Source organism: Bos indicus, chromosome 19 (assembly GCF_029378745.1).
Source record: "Bos indicus isolate NIAB-ARS_2022 breed Sahiwal x Tharparkar chromosome 19, NIAB-ARS_B.indTharparkar_mat_pri_1.0, whole genome shotgun sequence".
Taxonomy (NCBI): Eukaryota; Metazoa; Chordata; class Mammalia; order Artiodactyla; family Bovidae; genus Bos; species Bos indicus.
Genome location: NC_091778.1, coordinates 23,153,918 through 23,177,359, shown reverse-complemented (window position 1 = coordinate 23,177,359; position 23,442 = coordinate 23,153,918). Strand labels below are relative to the sequence as shown.

The following is a 23,442-nucleotide window of genomic DNA, read 5'->3' as shown; positions in this document are numbered from 1 at the left end:
CTTTCTTTACATTTCACATTTCAGCCCTGGTAATCCCCTCCTTAAGAGCTGTTGTTCAGTGGGGTAACATGCTTGTTTTTTCAGCCACTTGAGGCTTTTCACAGAGGCAGTCTGGCCGGCACCCTGGACCTGACCCCAGCCCTCCCACAGGAAAACGGCTCTGCTCTCAGGAACAGGCTCCTGGGACCCGGAAAATCGTCCCATGTCCTAGAGGCCAAGATACACAAAATTACTCGGGAAAACTAGGACTGTGGCATTTCCCTCTTTTCAGGATGCTTATCTCTGTTCTCTGAGCAAAATTTGGCAACAGTTTACAGGCACGAGTTAGTCTCTTTTTTTTAGGGCCACCAGGAAGAATGCCAAGGAACACTACTGACCCAGCAATGAGGACCCTAGAGGCTGGAGCCCAGAGGCTGGTCAGCCATGTGGCTGCCTCCTTTCTGGGCCTCAGTTTCCTCATCAGTAAAAGAAGGGGGCTGCAGCTGCTCAATCCCCAACATCCTTTCCGGTTTAACCCTCAATGATCACACTGGCCAATGTGATATAACAAGAGCTTTTGTTTAATTGTGATTGCAGCACAAATATACAAAAGAATGGATGCCTTTGAGACTCACCTTTATGTCTGGAATTCCATTCCACTTTCTATCTGCCAACTGTTCATTCTTTCTTTCAATAAATATTTGTGCTAAATATGCATTCATCAGATCTACCGTATGTACTCTGTACGAATGACACAGTGATGAAGAGCACAAGGGTCCCTCAGAAACCTTTTGGTCTGGCATTAGAGAATAGTCACCCCTTCCTGAGGGATGACCAGTATCCCGTACTAAGCTGAGGCTTTTTACATTACGAGCCATGGCAAAATTCAAAGGCCATCCTGCCGGTAGGTACTACTATCATTTCCATTTTGCAGATGGGGACACTGAGGCTCAGAAAGAGCAAAGTAATTTGCCCAAGGTCTCAAAGGGAAAGAATAAGGAGAAATGAATCTGAACCAGATCATCCACGACAGGGGTTGGCCTCTCTGGCTGTTGTCTGATGAGGTCATGAGACATTCAGTTCTCAGAGCTCCGGTTCTCAGAGCTCCGCGTGGCACCCAGTCCCATTAGAACCAACACACCAGACATCATCCTATAGACTCTGAATCTGTTTATACCATATAGATCATTCATATATACATATGTAAATCTCATATATATTGTCGTGTCTCCCCAGCTAAATTATCAATGTCTTTGAGAGCAGGGGTTTTGTCATTAATTTCTCAGCATCCTGACACTGTCCCCCAGGCAAATGAGATACTCAAAACACATGTGACTGACCAAGGCTGAGCAGTGCCGATACAAACCAATGAAAAGTGTACTGCAAACTTGATTTTTGTAATATGAGCACACATGAACTAAGAAGTCCAGTTTGGGAGCGTCTGAGTCCCTGTCATCGCTCCCCCCTGCTCCTCATTGCTGTCCAGGAGTGGAAAATCCCCAGAGGAATTTCCTTCTCTTTATTTAACAAACAGAAGCCCTTAACCCAGAATTCCTGCTTTATGATCTATGGAAGCGTATACAAAACACATTTCTGCAACCTGGCCCAGGAAGAGGTTCCTTAGTCCCACTTTGGCCTCTTGGTACAAAAATCATCTGTTTCTTACTATGTGGCACGTCTGGAATCCAGACCTTCTTTCTCATCCCAAGCCCCCTGAGAGAGGCCACCATCACCTTGCAGACAGACCACTGCTGTCGGCTTCCCGGAGTCGCATCTCCAAAATCGCACCCACAGAATTGCACCTCCAAATCAGCATCACCTACGGTGTATTTTCCTGACCATCTGCCAAAGGAGTTTTGTCTTCCTAAGAAAAGGTTGAAACGTTCCCCACGGAGCACGGGAAACCTCCGTCACTCATCAGTTCTGCAACACGCGTCGTCTCCCCATACTCACTTTCCAAGCTGGATCAAATGAACTTTCTCCTTCTCAGCTTTCCCCCCCGCTTCATTCCCACATGGTTATTTATATCCAGAATATCTTTCTTTCTTAACTCACTGGACTACCCTCCCCCGCTTTTGAAAAGGTCACTTTCGAGTTTATTCTTTCCAAAAAGCTTTCGTGAAGTAGGTGGTGGCAAGCTGATTCTCTGCCCCCATGTCTCTTGGCTTGATACCCATCCTTCTCAAGAGGCCTCTGCTAGCTAGATCCAGTACTGGGAGGAAAACCCCTGCACTCAGACGAAGCATTCAAAAACTGGATACACGCTCTTTCAGGCAAGAGTCCTGTTATTTTCTTCACATGTACTTAAGTTTTCATTACCAAAAAAATGGTTACATTCAGAACCCCTGAAGATCAGTGACCCAAAACCATAGGTGCCACCACCCTAAGACAACATTAAGCGATTTGGGGTATTTGCTTCAATCATTCTTCTTATACAACTGTTCAAACAGTGTTGCAATCATGGTATCTGTGTAATTTGGGATCTTGCTTTTTTGAATACAATATATTCCCGCAAAGGCCACTGAATCATGTTCAACATGAGGCTGAGCACTGTAATTTACTCAACCACCCGGGGATGAACACTGAGGACATTTCCAACTGACTATTATATACAGCTTTAAAGAAGACCCTCAAGAAGGTAAGTAAGATGAGGCATGATCATTTTGTTCTGACACATTTAGTCTGCATTTATGACTAACGATTGAGAAAATATTCTAAACAGACACTAATTCCCTTTCCATTCTTAAGTCAAGGTCCTTCTAAAGGTTCACCAGATCTTTGTGAAGTTTGCTTTCCACAATTTCTATTATCTATCTATTTAATAAACCTATTTCATTCCCATAGCAACCCTTTGATTTTTTCATAAGCCACTTGCCTACATGAATCTACCACCGAATGAGTAATAAGTATTCTCAGCTGCCTCCTACAGAAGAGAATAAGGAATATTCAGGGGAAAGGGAATGTGTGTGTGTGCGATCTGCAAAAGAAGACTTGAGGTGTAATATTTGTGTCTTTTTCTCAAAGCAATAGATACGTCCTACAATGCTGTAGGGGAGTTTGCTGAGCAGCAGAAATCACACTTCCAACACCTCTTAGGAGTGCACAACCTAAAACAATTTGGCCTAATAAAATAGAGATCCTTCTATAATGAAAATAGTTGTCATGCCCCTTCATTCCATAACTTTGGATTATGGAGGTGATAGACTTTCTGTAAGTACAGCATATTTTAATAAACAAAAAGTTATACTGAATACAAGCTGCCTAATACCAGTCCCCACAAAAGGCACAGCATAATACAATTGACTGGTCTGGGGAAGCCTTTTGTCCCTGTACAAATCTGAATACTATTGGAAGGAGAAACAGAGAACAAAACTCTGAATTCATCCAAACAGTAGGGCACAGCAGTGGGAATTTCACAGACACTGTCTTCTCATTTTTTTTACGTTAGTCCTCAAGGGGGGCCCCTCTCAGACAGAGAAAACACTTTTAAGTTCTCCTTAGCCCAATGTACCCAGTAAGCATGTCAGGCTAAGTCATTTTCCTTCTGTGGGAAGGGTGGTCTGTTCCTTGTCTCCATTTTTGTTGGCTTCAATATCAAGGCAGACAAGATACCAAGGTATTATAGGGCTATAAAACGACATTTCTAGTCTTTGCACACCTGAGACAGAAAAAACTAGCACCTATCAGGGCAGCCAAGAATATGAGAAAGATCTACATAAAGGTTTGGTTTTATTTTTTTAAATTTTTTGGCCACTGTGTGCAGCATGCAAGATCATAGTTCTCCAACCAGGGACTGAACCTACGCTCCCTGCTTTGGGAACAGAGTCTTAACCACTGGACTGCCAAGGAGGTCTCGAAAAAGCTTGGTGTAAAAGCTTGTGTGTGTGTCAGGGCTGTGTCAGGGTCATTTTGTACTTACTTATGTATGTGTGAAGTATCTTTTTTCCTTTTATTGAAGTATAGTTGCTGTACCATATTACATAAGTTACAAGTATGCAATATAGTGATTAATAATTTTAAAAGGGTTTTACTCCATTTATGGGCTTCCTTCATAGCGCAATATGAACAGTATGAAAAGGCAAAAAGATAGGACACTGAAAAATGAACTCCCCAGGTCGGTAGGTGTGCAATATGCTATTGGAGAAGAATGGAGAAATAACTCCAGAAAGAATAAATAGATGGAGCCAAAGCAAAAACACCACCCAGTTGTGGATGTGACGGGTGATGGAAGTAAAGTCTGATGCTGTAAAGAGCAATATTGCATAGGAACCTGGAATGTTAGGTCCATGAATCAAGGCAAATTGGAAGTGGTCAAACAGGAGATGGCAAGAGTGAACATTGACATTTTAGGAATCAGAATGAAAATGGACTGGAATGGGTGAATTTAACTCAGATGACCATTATATCTACTACTGTGGGAAAGAATCCCTTAGAAGAAATGGAGTAGCCATCATAGTCAACAAAAGAGTCCAAAATGCAGTACTTGGATGCAGTCTCAAAAATGACAGAATAGGGAGCGGGGTTCAGGTTGGGGAACACACGTACACTCATGGCTGATTCATGTCAATGTATGGCAAAAACCACTACAATATCGTAAAGTAATTAGCCTCCAATTAAAATAAATAGAGTAATTTTTTTAAAAAATGACAGAATGATCTCTGTTTATTTCCAAGGCAAACCAATCAATATCACAGTAATCCAAGTCTATGTGCCGACCAGTAATGCTGAAGAAGCTGAAGTTGAACAGTTCTATGAAGACCTACAAGACCTTTTAGAACTAACACCTGAAAAAGATGTCCTTTTCACTACAGGGAACTGGAATGCAAAAGTAGGAAGTCAAGAAATACCCGGAGTAACATGCAAATTTGGCCTTAGAGGACAAAACGAAGCAGGTCAAAGACTAACAGACTTTTGCCAAGAAAACGCATTGGTCATAGCAAACACCCTCTTCCAACAACACAAAAGAAGACTCTACACATGGACATCACCAGATGGTCAATACCAAAATCAGATTGATTATATTGTTTGCAACCAAAGATGGAGAAGCTGTATATAGTCAGCAAAAACAAGACAGGGAGCTGACTGTGCCTCAGATCATGAACTCCTTATTGCCAAATTCAGACTTAAATTGAAAAAAGTAGGGAAAACCAATAGACCATTCAGGTATGACCTAAACCAAATCCCTTATAATTTTACAGTGGAAGTGAGAAATTGATTCAAGGGATTAGATCTGATAGAGTGCCTAAAGCACTATGGATGGAGGTTCATGACATAGGACAGGAGGCAGGGATCAGACAATCCAAAAGAAAAAGAAACTCAAAAAAGGCAAAATGGTTGTCTGAGGAGGCCTTACAAATAGCTGAGAAAAGAAGAGATGTGAAAGGCAAAGGAGAAAAGGAAAGATATACCCATTTGAATGCAGAGTTCCAAAGAAGAGCAAGGAGAGAAAAGAAAGCCTTCCTCAGTGATCATTGCAAAGAAACAGAGGAAAACAATAGGATGGGAAAGACTAGAGATCTCTTCAAGAAAATTAGAGATATCAGGGAATATTTCATGCAAAGATGGGCTCAATAAAGGACAGAAATGGCCCTAACAGAAGCAGAAGACGTTAAGAAGAGGTGGCAAGAATACACAGAAGAACTGTACAAAAAAGATCTTCACGACCCAGATAATCACGATGGTGTCATCACTCACCTAGAGCCAGACATCCTGGAATGCGAAGTCAAGTGGGCCTTAGGAAGCATCACTACAAACAAAGCTAGTGGAGGTGCTGGAATTCCAGTTGAGCTATTTCAAATCTTAAAAAGATGATGCTGTGAAAGTGCTGCACTCAATATGCCAGCAAATTTGGAAAACTCAGCAGTGGCCACAGGACTGGAAAAGGTCAGTTTTCATTCCAATCCCAAAGAAAGGCAATGCCAAAGAATGCTCAAACTACTACACAATTGCACTCATCTCACACGCTAGTAAAGTAATGCTCAAAATTCTCCAAGCCAGGCTTCAACAGTATGTGAACCATGAACTTCCAGATGTTCAAGCTGGATTTAGAAAAGTCAAAGGAACCAGAGATCAAATTGCCAACATCCACTGGATCATGGAAAAAGCAAGAGAGTTCCAGAAAAACATCTATTTCTGCTTTACTGACTATGCCAAAGCCTTTGACTGTGTGGATCACAATAAACTGTGGAAAATTCTGAAAGAGATGGGCATATCAGACCACCTGACCTGCCTCTTGAGAAACCTATATGCAGGTCAGGAAGCAACATTTAGAACTGGACATGGAACAACAGACTGGTTCCAAATTGAGAAAGGAATATGTCAAGGCTGTATATTGTCATCCTGCTTATTTAACTTAAATGCAGAGTACATCATGAGAAACACTGGCCTTGATGAAGCACAAGCTGGAATCAAGATTGCTGGGAGAAATATCAATAACCTCAGATATGCAGATGATACCACCCTTATGGCAGAAAGCAAAGAAGAACTAAAGAACCTCCCGATGAAAGTGAAAGAGGAGCGTGGAAAAGTTGACTTAAAACTCAACATTCAGAAAACTAAGATTATGGCATCTGGTCCCATCATTTCATGGCAAATAGATGGGGAAACAGTGGAAACAGTGTCAGACTTTATTTTGGGGGGCTCCAAAATCATTGCAGATGGTGACTGCAGCCATGAAATTAAAAGATGCTTGCTCCTTGGAAGAAAAGTTATGACCAACCTAGACAGTATATTAGAAAGCATAGACATTACTTTGCCAACAAAGGTCGGTCTAGTCAAAGCTATGGGTTTTCCAGTCGTCATGTATGGATGTGAGAGTTGGACTATAAAGAAAGCTGAGTGCCGAAGAATTGATGCTTTTGAACTGTGATGTTGGAGAAGACTCTTAGAGTCCCTTGTATAGCAAGCAGATCCAAGCAGTTCATCCTAAAGGAAATCAGTCCTGAATATTCATTGGAAGGACTGATGCTGAAGCTGAAACTCTAATACTTAATCACCTGATGCGAAGAACTGACTCATCTGAAAAGACCCTTATGCTGGGAAAGATTGAAGGCAGGAGGAGAATGGGATGACAGAGGATGAGATGGTTAGATGGCATCACCCACTCAATGGACATGAGTTTGAGTAAACTCCAGGAGTTGGTGATGTACAGGGAGGACTTGCGTGCTGTAGTCCATGTGGTCGCGAAGAGTCGGACACGACTGAGCAACTGAACTGAACTCCATTTATGGGCTTCTTTCATAGCTCAGTTAGTAAAGAATCCACCTGCAATGCAGGAGATCCTGGTTCAATTCCTGGGTTGGGAAGATCCACTGGAGAAGGATAGGCTACTCTCCAGTGTTCTCGGGCTTCCCTTGTGGCTCAGCTGGTAAAGAATCCGCCTGCAATGCAGGAGACCTGGGTTCAATCCCTGGGTTGGGAAGATAGCCTGGAGAAGGGAAAGGCTACCCACTGCAGTATTCTGGCCTGGAGAATTCCATGGACTTTATAGTCAATGGGGTTGCAAAGAGTCGGACATGACTGAGCAACTTTAACTTTCACCCCATTTATGGTTATTATAAAATATTAGCTATATTCTTCATGTTGTACAATATACCTGTGTAGCTTATTTTATACCTAATGGTTTTTACCTCTTAATCTTCTACCCCTAAATTGCCTTTCCACTCTGGTAACCACAAGTTTGTTCTCTTTGAGTCTGCTTTTTTGTTATCTTTACTAGTTTGTGGCATTGTTTTAGATTCCACATACAAATGATATCATACAGTACTTGTGTTTCCTCACTTGGCATAATGCCCTCCAAATCCATCCATACTGCTGCAAATGGCAAAATTTCATTCTTCTTTACGGCTGAGTAGTATTCCGTTGTGTATATATATCACATCTTCTTTATCCATTTATCTGTGGATGGACACTGAGGTTGCTTCCATATGTTGGTTATTGTGAATAATGTTGCTATGAACACTGGGGTGCATATGTCTTCTTGCATTAGTGTTTTTGCTTTTTTTTGGATATCTATCCAGGAGTAGGATTGCCAAGTCATAAGGTAGTTCCATTTTTAGTTTCTTGAGCAACCTTCATACTGTTTTCCCAAAACACCTTTGAAGAGACACACAAGAAACTGACCACAGTGGCTGCTTCGGGGAAAGCAAACGATGGCCCATCATAACTCTTCCTTTTCCCCACAGGCCTTTCATTTTACTTGAAATTTCTTCCAACATGTGAAGGCACTATCTTTTGCAGAATATTGATCATTTCAAATGCTAAAATCTGTGTAAAAAAAAATCTAAACATACACACTTTTATAGGCAGTCTATGCCTACTCTTTTTTTGGCAGGATATACAAGACACTATTAGCAGTGGGTTATCTTTGGAAAGAGTCATTCTTACAACTCACCAATGAAACTCTGGCTTTCTCTTGGGAATGACGAAAAGTTAATAAGTGGAAAAATAGTGTTTAAGTATATACTGAATGAAGGAATATAAATGGTTTTTTATTGCAAGCAGCAGTGAAGCCATGATCTGTGCTGCATATGTAGCACGCTCCCATACATGAAAGAGCACCATGTCCTGGTCCGAGGATTGGGATTCACCTGGTAACTACTGCCTCTGTGGCTGTATCAACTGAAGAACAGACTCAGATGATCTCAGGGGAAAAAGTCATTAATTGAGCCTTCACAGGAAAGCAGTGCTTCAAAATTAGAGTGTTCTACACCACAGCCCCTGCCAGTTAATACTTCCCACAAATACAAATGAAAGAGAAGATGTTCAAGTGGTATTAAGTAGTATTTTACTCTTAAGAACATTTGTAAAAGCTTAAAACAATACAGCCAAGGGCTGAAGCCAGCGACCTTCTGCAAATTTAGGCAAGTCACTTCCACCAGGAAAGTGTCTTAGGCATTTAATTTCAATTCATCTTTGTGCCTAACACGAGAAATGTCAGAATTCTTAGGTGCCAAGCTTGCAAAACATGTTACAGACTCATGTGTAATTGTAAGTGTGCAAATACACTTGGGCAAGAAAGCAAATCCATTTTAAAGCAAGGTAAACTGTTCAAATTAAATGGGCTAATTCATCCTAAAAAGTCAAATATTAAAAAAAAAAAAATCTTTCAACACAAGGACGCTGGGTTGCTTTGTCACCAGTTATTGTCTCTTGCTCATTTTGAAACAAAATGCCACACTTAATTAGCCAGCAGATTCTCATCCTGCCTGCGCCTGAAGGGGAGAAGTGGCTTTATGAAAAGACTCCCTCAGGCTCTATTAGTGCCCTAATCAGACAGTGAGGGGTGGGGGGTGGGGGGAGGGTGTTGGGATGCGGACAAAGCAATCAGTATAGAAACACTACCTTCAGAAAGCACAGGATTTGGGCCTTCTGATTGAACTGAGTGCTCCCAACTATATATTAACCCACTCCAGTGTCCTTGCCTGGAGACTCCCAGGCACGGCGGAGCCGGGTGGGCTGCCGTCTATGGGGTCGCACAGAGTCGGACACGACTGAAGCGACTTAGCAGCAGCAACTATGTATTGACTGTTGGGAATGTCTGGCCACAGGGTCCTCTGCAGAAAACAAATGTTCCATCACTCCATGCTTGCCTAGCTGATCTTGCAAGTCCTCCTATAAGGTATGGATTACATCAGAGGGGGGAAAAACGTGGCCAGTGTATCAGCTAACTGCAATCACAGATGGAAGGACTATCAATTTTCAAAAGGGCAGAAAGGGGGAGACTATGCAACCTACAGGTTGGCGAAGTTGACAGTGACCCTTAAATAAAACCGTACAGGTTATCACAGTTACTAAACACTTAGGAAAAGTGATCGATTTAGAAGTGAGCATGGGCTTACAGAACACAAAGCATTTCAGACCCTCTTTCCTTGGAAGGGAAACAGCAAATACCTAAGTGATAGCAAGCTGTTTGTTAAGGTCTCCTAGGATAAACATGTTAACCAGATGGAGAAATGTGGTCTGAATAGAGATACAATTAGGCTGATTTAGAACTGGCTGGATTTGAAGTAGGTCGAACCGCTGACCAACAGGCTGCTATTAGCCTGGAGGGGGTCCCTGTGCTCTGGGATTCCATCACCAGACATAGATAAGGTCTAGAAAGGGATCCCATAGTTCAAAGGCCAGAAAGGGCAATGATCCTTGTGAATAACCGCAAGGGCATAAGAAAGATTCCAACAGCCTGCAAAAACTCATCAAACATAAATAAACTGACTCTTTAAGGTGACAGACACAATACTTGGGACTCTGTTCTTTTCTGTTCAGACATTAAGATTGGTGAAAAGGACTTTTCGAGTTTTGTTAAAAGGACTTTGGAGGTCTGGAATCAACACCGTGTGATGTGATTATCAGAACAGAGAATGCAATCTCAGACTATGATAATATAAGACTAGATAAGATCTAGAACAAAGGAGGTGCTAAGCTTACCCTTGTGCTTGGTGCAGACCGAACTGGAGTCTGTGCTTATGGTGTGGGACTACTCTTTAAGTGAGGTCCTAGACAAACTTGGAGAGAGCTCAGATATGAAAGACCAGGATGGTGCAGAAACTGGAATACACATTATCTGAGAAATGGTCAAAGGACCAAGGGGATCTTTCCTGTGAAAGAGAGAGGAGTTTTAAAGTCCCCAGGGAGACGATGGTGGATGTCAGAATTCTTTCCGACATCTCAGGGCTTCTCAGGAAGGGGCACGTTGTAGTCACTGGACATGCTCTAGCAGAGGCTAGATGACCACGTGCTGGGCACCCTCTCATGGGGTTGGTGCAGAGGACTCTACTGGGCATCCATGATGCTGTTGGCCCAGCATACTTGGCCTCTCCCTCTAGTTACACACCCTCAATTCTCCGGCATGAGTCCCCCATTTCCTGATGCTCAGTCTACCGAGTTCTTGACCCCCATGCTCTTACTACACAGGTGCAGCTGTAACTTAGGTTTGGCCAGAGTATTACACACCCTGGCCATGGTGACTGGTCCTGAGAGGACCAAGCTGGCCTCCACCTGCAAGAGTTCTGAGAGGCCAGGAGGCAAGCCCAGAGCTGCTGGGGGCCCTCACACCACTGTGAGGAACGCCCTGGAAGAGGTCAGGGCCTACACAGAGGCCAGCAGAGCACAGAGATGGAGAAGGGCAAGGCAAACCACTCCAGTATCCCTACCTGGGAAATCCCATGGGCAGAGCAGCCTGGCAGGCTACAGTCCATGATTCCAAGAGCCGGACATGACTTAGCGAGTAAACCACCAGCAAGTGGTCCTGAGGACAGCCTCGGAGCCACCTGTGTCTACAAGCTGACCTACACCTGGGCCTCTGAGATACAGGCGGCTAGGACCCTTTCAACCCAGGAGTTAGCATTCCACAGACCTAGACAAAGAGGGAAACACAGCCAAGAAAAGGTAAGGGATGTGGCAAGTGCGTAGACCCAGAGTCAGAGCAAGTTTAAATGAAAGGGAATAATTGAAAATGGTCAGGGAGAGGGGGAAAAATATTTGGAACATAGGCAAATGGGCAATGTGTAGACCTTATTTGGACTCAAACAAACCAATTGTTTTAAAAAAAAAAAACAAAACCTCATGAAAAATTGAATTACTGGCTGGATGTATGCTGATATAAAGGAATCACTAGATTTTTAAGATATGATATTGTGGTTATTTTTTAAAGACTTACTTAGTGAAATGTTTAAGAAGGGAATGATAGGATGTCTGGGAGTGGCTTCAAAATAACCCAGTTGGGGTGAGGGGAGCTGGTGTCTGTGAGTTGATTATTGTATGTGGGTGTGGGGTGCGCAAGCCAGGTGATGGTCCCTGTACTATCTTCCTCACCTGTGTGATGTTAGAAGTTTTCCATAGAAAAAAGTTAACGAATAAATAAATGGCAGGGGGAATAGGCAGAGACCAAGATCTCTCCCCTCTCCTCTGCCAGCTCAAAAGTGAAAATAGAATCCACTCAGTAAAACTGAGCATGCAATTAGTCAAAGAGATAGTCTAGAATCATACCCACATTCAAAGACAAGGATATGTCATCACGTCAACAACTGACAAAGAATGATTATAGTCCTAGTTAGAAACTGAAGAGAAACCAGATTACATGATAGGTTATTAGAAGCAAAGAGCCAGGTGCTGAAAGTAAAGGGATACAAAGAAACAAAAAGGCTGAGGATCCTTCTCTCCTGTAAGCTGAGTAACTATTTTTAAGAAAAAAATGGAATGGCATAACCGAACACCTGGGGTACACATTTCAGGGACTCTGACGATGTACCAGGCACTGTTCGAAACAATTTTCAAATATTAACTCATTTAATCCTTAACAACACAACCCTATAAAGTAGATATGATCATCTCTGTTTTACTGACCAGGAACTTAGAGACACACAGTTAGGTAATCTGCACCAAAGCCACCTTGCTAGAGGGTGATAGAGATGAGATTCAAATTTAAGAAACTCCATCCAGAGTCCATTCTTTTACTCATTGTGCAACAGATTTTAAATATCCACTTATAATGGGGGTATTTTTGAAGGTCTGTGGGTTTAAACACTTTTTTAAGTTGCAGTCAAACTCGTGCCCAAAGGTCAACACACACTGTCCTCAGACTCACATCCACTGCCATTCAGAGCTCAGAAGTCTACACTGTAATTTTTGCCTAGTGCACGTTGTTCTGCCCAATCTTTATATTTCACATCAAACCCCCCCAAAAATGAGTAACAGATGAGGCAGCTGTGCTGTAAGCCACCACGATCAAAAGAAAACTGTCTTGACCTGATCATGTATGGGGGGTTGCGGCGGGGGGCGGGGGGCGGGGGGAGGCTGGAGCAGGAAGGCAGCGTCTTCTGATTTTAAACACACTCAATCCATTCAGTTTTTATCCCAGGGATATTGACCAAAAAGGACCAAAAAAAAAAACTATAAAAAAAAAAAAAAACCCGATTCAGCCGGATAAAATTCTCCTAGGAAAACAAAGCGGGAAACTCTATCCCTAGAACAGCAGAACTGACCACACCCTATTTTATGACTACTCAACAATGCTCCAGGATAAAAGCATTATTAACTGTGGAAATATTACTTGAATTTACCTGTTAACTGATGTCTCAAAATAATCTAATGGGGAGTGAGTAACAGATGTACTAGAAAGGAATGCTGAATTTTAAGCTTAAACTTTTAAAAAAGGGTTTTTCTGAGGTGTAGCTCATACAAAAATCCATTGTGTATCTGCTCCAAGAGTTATATGACCAGCAAGCAGCATAAAATTTATGTTTGCATTTAATCACAGATGCCACAGAACAAAAGTTTCCATTACAGGCTTTCACTCCAGAGTAACAGCACTCAAGCAACTTTCAATTACTATACTTCTTACTTGTCATAAAGCAGAAAGCACATGTTTGAGATTTCACTAGAAGTTAGAACCACAGTTTCTGAAAAACCTCATAAAAGGGAGGACTGATTTAGTCCTAGGATCTCTGCAGGATACCTGAAGTTCAATTTTGTCTCTGAACAAAAGCACGAAAGCAGCCCCAAGGCTTTGCATAGGATGAAGGGGAGTTGGGGGCACTTCACTGGCTGATCTAAAAAAAGCCAGATCATTAAAAGGCCCTTAGAAACCACCACCATGGAAAGGCAGCAACAGAAAAAGAGTTCTAACTCTCCTGTCTTCCTGGCAATAGCAAACGTTTTAAGTGGTTAAACCACCTCTATCTTATTTCAGAGTCCATCATGTATATCTAGAGTGAATCCACTCGGAAAGTGATGTGTTGAAAGAGCAGTTTAGGCTCCCTCCTCTTCCCTGGAGAATGTTTGATGTACACACTTTTTAAGATCCAATTTCTTGAACAGAAAGGACCGAGTTGAATTTAAGAGAGTTCAGCTGTGCGCTTTCATCCTCAACACTGTGACCCTGATCTATTAATAATAATCGGTTCTCTTTGCATCAATGCTCCAACTCAAATATACTTTGAAAAACTAAAATGCTTAATACCTACTGATGACTAGTTGCTGTAAAAATAATACACATGTAGTTTGAGTTCCTTGGAAGAAAGACGCCAGAGAAACACAAATTATTTAGGAAATATAAAAACATGGAAGGATAGGCCTGCAGACAGGAGACTATTTTAACAGACTGAGATTTTTGTGCATGCATGCATGCTCGGTCGTGTACAGCTCTTTGTGACCCCATGGACTGTAGCCCACTAGGCTCCTCTGCCCATGGGATTTTTCAGTCAAGAATACTGGAGTAAGTTGCCATTTCCTACTCCAGGGGATCTTTCCAACCCAGGGATTGAACCCGCTTCTCCTGCTTTGGCAGGCAGATTCTTTACCACTGTGCCACCTGGGAAGACATCTCAAAAAAGGAGAGGCTAGTCTTTTTCTATTTTTGAGCACAGAATTATAGGGCAATGGAGTTACACATCTACTTGCTTGTAGAAGCGCTCTTGAAAGCATTCATTAAGAAACAAAAACAAAAACACCCACATACTGTAGGTATATACAATTATACAATCCAGTCAGGGCCTAACTCTAATATTAAATGTTAAAATCAAGCTAAGTACTAGTGAAAGTGCACATTCAACTCACACAATGTGGAAAATACTGTTTTCAAGTTACCAATCTCAAAGTTGCATGTGACCAAATTATTACTTTCTATGACCATATTTTTCAATCCTCAGAACCAAAACACTGATCATCTTCCCCTTTGATTGGTTTCTGTCTTCAAGAAGCTTACAGTTGGACTTCCTTGGGGTTTCAGTGGCCAGTGCAGGGGACATGGGTTTGATCCCTAGTCCAAGAAGATTCCACATGCGATGGGGCAACTGAGCCTGTGGGCCATAACTACTGAGCCCATGCTCTGCTGCTGGTGCTGCTAAGTTGCTTCAGTCGTGTCCGACTCTGTGTGACCCCATAGATGCCAGCCCACCAGGCTTCCCCGTCCCTGGGATTCTCCAGGCAAGAACACTGGAGTGGGTTGCCATTGCCTTCTCCAATGCATGAAAGTGAAAAGTGAAAATGAAGTCGCTCAGTCATGTCCGAATCTAGCGACCCCACGGACTGCAGCCTACCAGGCTCCTCCGTCCATGGGATTTTCCAGGCAAGAGTACTGGAGTGGGGTGCCATTGCCTTCTCCAGAGCCCATGCTCTAGAGCCCACGAACTGTAACTACTGAAGCCCATGCACTTAGAGCCTGTGCTCCGCCACAAGAGAAGCCACCGTAATGAGAAGCCCACACACCTCAGCAGAGCAGTAGCCCCTGCTTGCCACAACTAGAGAAAGCCTATGTGCAGCCCGCGCAGCCAGAAATAAATAAATTTTTGAACGAAAGCAGCTTTAGAGTCAAATAAAAAAGACCAAAACACACACACACGCGAGGCTAATTGTTAACCATGTACTCCATCTACGGATGCTCACAAAACCATCCCACCTAGAGAGGAAAGACACAGGAAAAGTTCTTCGAGCAAGGAAACCAGGGCTGATTTTAGAGAGATCCAAACTCACCCAGGTGGGAGAAGATATTACCCAGGTGGGAGATGAGGCAGGAGAAGAGTTGGGGACCATGCTCCAGAGCTTGGACTTGACCCCAGAGGCTATGAAGAACTACTGAAGAATTCTTCAGCAGAATGACAAAATCAGAGTTGTGTTTTTGAACTTGTCTTTCCATTCTGGAAACAGTCAAGAGCAGCACTGGGCTCAAGAAGGGTCTGTAGCCCTGTGCTTATCCATCAGTTCTTTGTGACTGGTTCACGACAGGGCAGGTACAGCAGTGGAGAGTGTGAACCTAGAATGGTTTATAGCAGCTCGACAGTCCAGCAACATATAAGCCTGTGATCAATAGTCTCATCTTGTTGAATAGGACAGAGACCAATCCATGTGCTGTCAACTCAGTGAGGAGCTGTATGTGGTTCAAGCTGTACAGGAGTTATGTATAATAGGGCCACGTGTGTGTGTGTGTGAACTGATTGGAAATTAACAAAAGCAAACTAATACTTGACTATAGACAGTTTGAGAAGTTCTAGTCTTGAGAATCAGCGGTCGCACTGGAAGCAAAGAGCCCATGGAGGAGGCTGCTGTGGTCCGTGTGAAAAGTGAACTGAAGCAAGGGAAGGAAAGAAGGGGTCGGAGCTGAGAGCTGTTAAGCAGACCGAAGCAACAAGGCTCGGAGCCTTTTTTGATGGGAGCAGTGCAGGAGAATCAAGGATGACTCCTGAGACTCAAAAACTCTTAGTCACTTTTTAAATGGCAAGATGTAAAGGAACAGTATGCAAGAGCTTCGTCAAAGTCAGGATCAGCAGAAAGATTCTAAACTCAAAGCCATTTTCTTTGAGTGCCTTTGAATAAGCATAATGGTAAGTTAATGAAATACAGAAACCTAAGCACCCTGGTGGTTAACACTGAGCACCGTTGGGAATTCAGAACGTGAAGAAAGAACGCATCCTATGCCAAGCCTCCTCTCCGTTTCCCCCCGAAACAAGATCAACAGTAAGGGGCCCAGACTAGTTCAGAATGGGGCCAGCCCTGGGGCCCCAGGTCCTCATAGGAAATAAAGAAGAACCTCCCCTTCCACAGCCCTCCCCGCCCGCCCCCCTGACTGAGGGACTTGCTCACCCCCCACCCCAGCTGTATACAATACAAAGCCTTCTTTCTCCAATTTGCTCAGATATTAAAACAAGGCCTCAAACCACAAGGCATAGTGATAAAAAGGGGGTGGGATAGGGGGGAAAGAAATGAGTAAATGAAATCAATGACCCTAACCTCAAAACCCATTGCTTTCCTCTGTGCTCTGGTTCCCTCCCAACCTGTATCAGAAGAGGAATCGATCAGCAAGAGCTGTGGACAGCCAGCGGGTCAGGCCTGAGCCACTAACTAAAAGATGAGTACTAAACCCCAAATGGCGACAGGTCTGAACAAACCTATCCTACAACATTCCAGAGCTGGGAAGGGAGGCGGCTCCAACGTAGGGGGTGAGGTTTCTACAGCTCCGGGGACCGGGCACCATCCATTTCCCACGTGAAAGAGCAGTAATCCTGCCACCCCCATGCCGCCCAGATTTGAGCAGCCAGGATCCGCAGAAGACACGCCTAATGGCTTTGGCAAACCACAAAAACGACCATCCAAGTGCGTAATTAATCTCTCTCAAGAAGGGTGCCCCATCATCTGAAAGCTCTTATCCTTTATCATGCCTGGCTTCCCTGCCTGGCTGTCTCAAGTTTCACTGGCAAATACAAGTACGAAGCTCAGTAAATATCAGCACAATCAGTACTTTCAGGGATGTTGTTTCTAACATTTGTTTGCTTTTTTTTCCATTTTTCTATATCTTTCTCCTCGATTGTAATCTCTTCAAGAGTGATTTTTGATCGGATCCTTGTATGCTTATAAAAGTCATTTATTTGAAAAGTTAGAAACACACCTCGTCACAGTTTTGTGAGTATATAATGTGATATATATCTAAGGCTCACGTAGAAAATGTATGACTAAAAAGTTCACGGCCATTTATTAACAAATAACAATTGCTAGCACTTACTGAGCACGCACTATACATCAGGCACGTGTATGTTATCTTGTATAATCTTTACAATAAGCCTGTAGGGCGGGTCCTGTTGTCATCTTCATTTTACAGGTAAGGAACTTGAAGCACAGAGAGGTAGAGTAACTTGCACAAGGTCACACAGCTAATGAATGGCAGAGGAAGGATCTAAACTCAGGCAGATGGACAAGAGTCTGTATTTTCATCCACTACACTAGACAGCTTCGTTATGCAGAGTAGAAAAACAAGACTAAAAAATTCTTTACAAATAATGGAATGAGGAAAAAGCCTCTCGAGGCAAAGTGCTCCTATTACTTTAATCAGACTGTTGTCTTTTATGAGATGGATCCTGGAAACACAGTCAACAGAGGGAGCTGTCCTGGCTGGTCCAGGCTTCTTATGAGGAAGGCAGAAAAGTCCAGTGTTCACAGCCGTGCCTTTTTACCATCTTTTGTCACCTGCAGAGCGGTGTGTCAGTGTTGCAGAAATCATTCTCTTGGTGGCTTAGGGTATTTGATTAGAGGGAGGAAGAGTTCGGAGAGATGGAGCTGTAAGACTGTCAGGAATGGTACCAAATCTTGGCCCATCCTAAGAGCCAAGGGATTGAGGTGACTCCTAAGCCAAGTCTCTGACTCAGTCTGAACCACAATCACCCAGAGCAAACAACCGACACAGGATACAGGAAGATACCACTTGCCCTGGCTGAAGAGGGTAGACCAGAGATGCTAGGCCAGAACCCCTGACTCTGACACTCCCCTGCTCCAACTTTCTTGTCCACTTTCTGCGGGGTAGGAAGTTCTAGGACCAAGCCAGGGCCCATCAAACCTGTCCAGAGCAAGACTAGTGGTACTGCCTCTTTTCATGTCAGGGCGCACAACCCGATCAAATGTTTTCCATCAGGCATTCAGCCCAGGCATAAATGGGCTTCTCTGGTGGCTCAGTGGTAAAAAATCCACCTGCCAATGTAGGAGACTCAGGTTTCATCCCTGAGACTTGGGTTCCATCCCTGGGTCGGGAGGGTTGGGATGATCCCCTGGAGAAGGAAATGGCACTCCAGTATTCTTGCCTGGGAAATCCCATGGACAGAGGAGGCTGGCGGGTTACAGTCCATGGGGTCACAAAGAGCCGGACACGACTTAGCACACATGCAAAGAGGTAGATCAAATCCCCAAAGTCCAAATCTTCACCACTTTCCAACTATTTATCACATTTTCTCTCCAGAAATCTGAAAAATGCCTATTAACAAAACAAAAAACAAACCTACTTATTAAAACAAATCTAACTGCCTTAACTTTAGGATTATGTTTCCTGACAACATAGCTCTTACGAAAGCACTCAAAGTTCTATTGTCATCTAATGATTTCTACACAGCTATTTATATGTGTGCTTGGAAGCCAAAAAATGAAGCTTCAATTACCTTTGCAATGACCACGAAAGCAAGCAGAAACAGGACAATGTTCCATAAAGAATTTTTTGTTTTTCAAAGATGCAGGAATCCTATTAGCTGGTGTTCTCTCACAGTTTCAATCAAGGTGAGAGAAGCCAGGCAAAATGCAGTTTTAACATATACGGTTATCCCTGGACTTTCTTACTAAATAAGGGGGAAATTAATAAAAGAAGAAAAAATACCACACGGCATTTTCTTTCCCCACCATAATTTTTCAATTTTCTTTAGAGAAATGCCAGCCAATAACTAATTAGAACCATATCCTTTGTTATCCCAATGGGAAGTATACGAATGGTTTTAAGAATAAATGTTAATGAGAACTTGAAAAAAATTAGTAATCTGGAACTTTGGTTTCCCTTCAATGTAAAAACAAAATCCTTACCTTTAATGCTATTTTTATCGTTGGGTGAAACAACAGGGACAGGGTCCATCAACAAGAAGGTAAGTGTCCACTGAGTCAGCACCCTGAACTGGAGGTGCCCTGGGTTTTTCACTATTATCGCAGAATTGGCATCACAAGCACACAGATTTCTCAGCACTCCGATTTCAAACAAGAGAGACAAAAACTCGAAGTTACAGAAAAGGAATGTTTTTACATCTCTTTGGTTTCAAGGGAGAGAATAATTTCTTCCAAAGTAAGTACACAGCTGTTATAATTTCCAAGAGTATGTTTTCCATAAGAAACCCAGCTGGATAGAGCTTTTTTACCTGGTATGTCACCATGAAAAACAATGTTTCTAGGATCAAATCTTAAGTTGCCTATTCACGAATATCCAGGGGCAGAAACTACCTTCTCAAAAACGCGACTTGTTTTAGAGAACAAAGTGAACTATAGAATGTGAGTCAGAAAAACTCTGAGCAAAAAATAAATTGGTAAGATGCTAACACACCATGGCGAGGGCATGTGCCAGCAAACTGAAGTGCATTTTCAAATCAGGGTCTGCCCTGTCTCATCGAGACCCTCATCTTGGCGAAATGAACAGGCCCAGGCTGGGGTCACAAACCACTTTGTCTGTGTGTGTTCAAAAGGACTTGATCAGACACAGTGAAGCAGGCATGGCTTGTTGTTGCTGTTGTTATTCTTCAGTCGTCCAGTCGTGTCCAACTCTTTGCGACCCCTTGGACTGCAGCATGCCAAGCCTCCTGTCATCCTCTGTCATCCCCTTCTCCTCCCACCTTCAATCTTTCCCGCATCAGGGTCTTTTGTCACGTTAAATATTCTTTTTGGAAAAAAAAAAAGGTTTAGGCATTTGCAAAACATCTCAATTTGCTCCTTATTTTACTATCCAGAAAATTTATTTCCATCACTTACGGGGGAAAACAACAATAGACCCTAAGTCTGTAACATTTTACCATCATTGTGTATTTGCAAAAGCTAGAAATCATTTGTATTGCCCAATAAGGACAGTACTTTACACAGACTTTGGTCTACAATAGAAATAGGCCATAATAATGAAAATATTTCTTGATAAATCACTTTCTGGACATTACCCCTCCCCAAAAGGATCATAAAAACTACCACCAAGGAAAACAAAGGATTCCCATGTTTTAGAGCAAAAAAGGACTGGCTATTCATATCCCTGCCCTGTACCAAGCAGATAAGTCAAATATGGGCAAGATCATCTAAAAAGTGGTTAAAACGCAAAGTGTTGCCTCTGTGTGGTTTGTGAGTCCATGTTTTTCCAATGCTAAATTTACAAACTCTATTTGTTAAACTGTGTTTCATACTTTGAATACCAAGTCTGTACCTTACATTGCTTCTGTGGATGATTTACTTGAGACATTTGGGGCCACAGTATAAGCCTTTTACTCTCACTAAATCTAAATCATGTTTCTCAACAAGATTCTATAGGCATTAAAGAAACACATGGCATGCCCTTACCATCCTCCAGAGTGGAATCTAAACGCCCCCAGCAGAACCCTTCTGTCCACTCCATAAACAGAGATTCTCCTCAGGAAAGAACCCGGCTGGATTCACACGTTGCAGCAGGCATACTAATTAAGCAAGAGCGCTCCAAAACTTTTTCTGTTTCGATTCATGGCAAAATTTCCTGAATTCGTTTTATTAAAACAGACATCTTCATCCAACAGACACACTCAAAAATCCAAGCTAATTTCAGCAGCAAACCCGGGGGAGAGGAGGGAATGAGAAGTTGACAGAGGAGTGTAAATTTCCCCCATCCTCATTCTTCTGGTCAGTCTACACTTAAGGAATCGGTTCAGCGTTTAATTCGATGCCAAGACACCAGTGGCCCACCAACCAAGCCACTAACAGCCACATGGACGGGTCTGGTCCAGTGCCCGGGAGGTATCAGGGGGGATGGCTGGCTGGACAGCCAGACAATGAAAGGCTCCCTGATGGCCTCTAGTTTAGTCAGAGGGAGGGAAAAGGGGGAGCGAAGGGAGGACAAGGGGAGACGACCAAGCTCCCTTCTCGCCCAAAGCCACGGTCAGCGCCCGACACCCCCACCCCAGGGCGCCGGGGGACCCGCCTTCGGCCACAGCAGGAGGTAGCCTCAGGAAAGCAGATTTCTCTCGTAAAGAGAGAAAACTTCCTGGTTCGGGCATTATGGGTAGGGGGCCGGCGCCCTCCCCCCCACCACAGGTAGCCGCGGGGAGTCGAGGGCTGAGGGAAGGAAGGGGCCCCCTCCCCGCGCCTCTGCCCGGGGCTGGGGGTCACCGAGTCGGAACCCCCCCCGACCGCAGCCACCCGCTACGGGAGGCTCCCAACATGGGGGGACCCGGCCCTCGACTCCCCAGGACGTGAGTCAGGGTCCCGGGGGCCGAGGGGTTTCAAACTTCCCCAGCGGGCGCGGCCTGGCATCGACACCGAGTTGCCGCCGCGGGAACCCCGAGCCGGCAGGGTTCCGGGACGCGGGGCGGGCAGAGGCAGGGGACGCTGAGGAGCAGGAGGGGAAGCGCGTGCACTATAGGAGGGGGCAGCGGGGGCGCCGGGGGCCGTGAGGACCGGCTCCCGGGAACGCGCGGCGAGGCCGGCGCCGCTCACCTTCCTGTGCTTTTCCTTGTAGGGTAGCGCCAGCCACGGCATGTCCCGCACGAAGTCCTGCCACTGCCGCTGGTCCTGATCCGAGGACACGAAGACGATCTCCAGGCGGCGCCGCGGCTCGGGCTCCGCCGACGCCCCGGCCCCCGGCCCCGGCCCCGGCCCGGCCGCTGCGTCCCCCCGCAGGCGGCCGTAGAAGGCGGCCAGGCTGGCGCTGAGCTGCGCGCAGGGGGCGCTCAGGCTGCAGCCGAAGTAGAGCCCGAGCAGCGAGATGCCGCGGGCGGCCAGCGAGTGCACGTCCACCTCCTCGCCGCCGCCAGTCACTAGCTTCTCGCCCAGCAGCTCCTCCAGGAATCCCGACATCCTGGCCCACCGCAGCCCGGGCTCGCGGGCACCCGGGCGGGCAGGCGGCGGCGACACCGCTCCCTCGGTCCGCGCGGCGGGCGGAGGCGGCAGCTGCGGCGGCGTCGGCGGGCACAGGCGGGAGGCGAGCCACGCCCACCCGCCACGCCCACGCCACGCCCCTTCGCCACGCCACGCCCCCTTTGTAGCCGAGCTTGCCTCCCGAGCCCTCGCTGCGGGAGTGCGCGGTTTCTCCCGCCGCGTGGCCGAAGTGCTCCCGAGATAGCCCCGGCGAGAAGGCTGACCCGAGACTCTCCGGTCTGTCGGAAATGCCTGGGACCTAAATGAAGAAAGCAGAAGGGGCCGCTGAGCCAGCCTTTCCGAAGCTGCAGTCCGCGCAGGGCCGGGCTTGGCCTCTCCCCTCCCTCCCATTTCCTCTTCGCTCCCTAATTCCAAATTCTCTCCGGAATTCTCCAGAGATTCCCACCCGAGTTCTCTTATCCCTCCTTGTTCTTCTTCCCTGCACTCTCTCTACCCACAGGCTATCCCGTTGGCCGTTTGTACCCCCACTGATCTCATAATACTTGTAGGACTTAACCGTCTTCACACAATGATAACTTGGTCCGGCTAGGTCTTGCTGATCTCTCTGTGTGTTTTGTGTTCTCTACCACAAGAGGCCGGAAGGACGCCACCTCTTATGTTTTTTGTGTAGCTTCTGATCCGGTGATGGGCACATGGGAGGGAATCTATAAGTACTTGTGGGTTGATCGCAGTCGCCGCGGTCATTCCTCACCAGCGAGTTGCTCTCTTCCATCTCCACAAATATAGGCAACAGATGCCGAAGCATCTCTAAATCGATGCTGGCTGCTCTCCTGAAACGGTTCCATAGCTTCTACCCAAGTCTGTTGATAGTTGAGAGAAATTCTATGGATTTTTCTTTTTTTTTTTTTTGCCAGCTGGCGAGATGCTGCCCTATGCTTAAACTGAACCTGGATTAAACAGGTGGTCTGTGGCAAGTCTTCCGGCCTCCCCCCAACACATACACGAAAAAAGAAAAATACCATGCCCACTCGCAACAGAGGAACAAGAGCGTGCCAGCTCAGCTACCAACAACCCAGTGAAAGAAAAGAACACCCCTCTCACCGCCCTCCACCAGCCCTTTGCAAGTTATTTCTT

At 44.9% G+C, this 23,442-nt stretch overlaps 1 protein-coding gene across 1 annotated transcript in view; it reads right to left on the bottom strand.

The window, feature by feature from the left end:
- The window catches only part of NXN (nucleoredoxin), a 163,632-nt gene extending 141,232 nt beyond the window's left edge, over positions 1-22,400 (bottom strand). The window contains exon 1 of the mRNA XM_070772804.1: positions 21,928-22,400. Within this exon, the coding sequence (XP_070628905.1) occupies positions 21,928-22,287 (360 nt within the window). The 5' untranslated portion in view covers positions 22,288-22,400. The remainder of the gene's footprint in view (positions 1-21,927) is intronic.
- Positions 22,401-23,442: the final 1,042 nt, after the last annotated feature.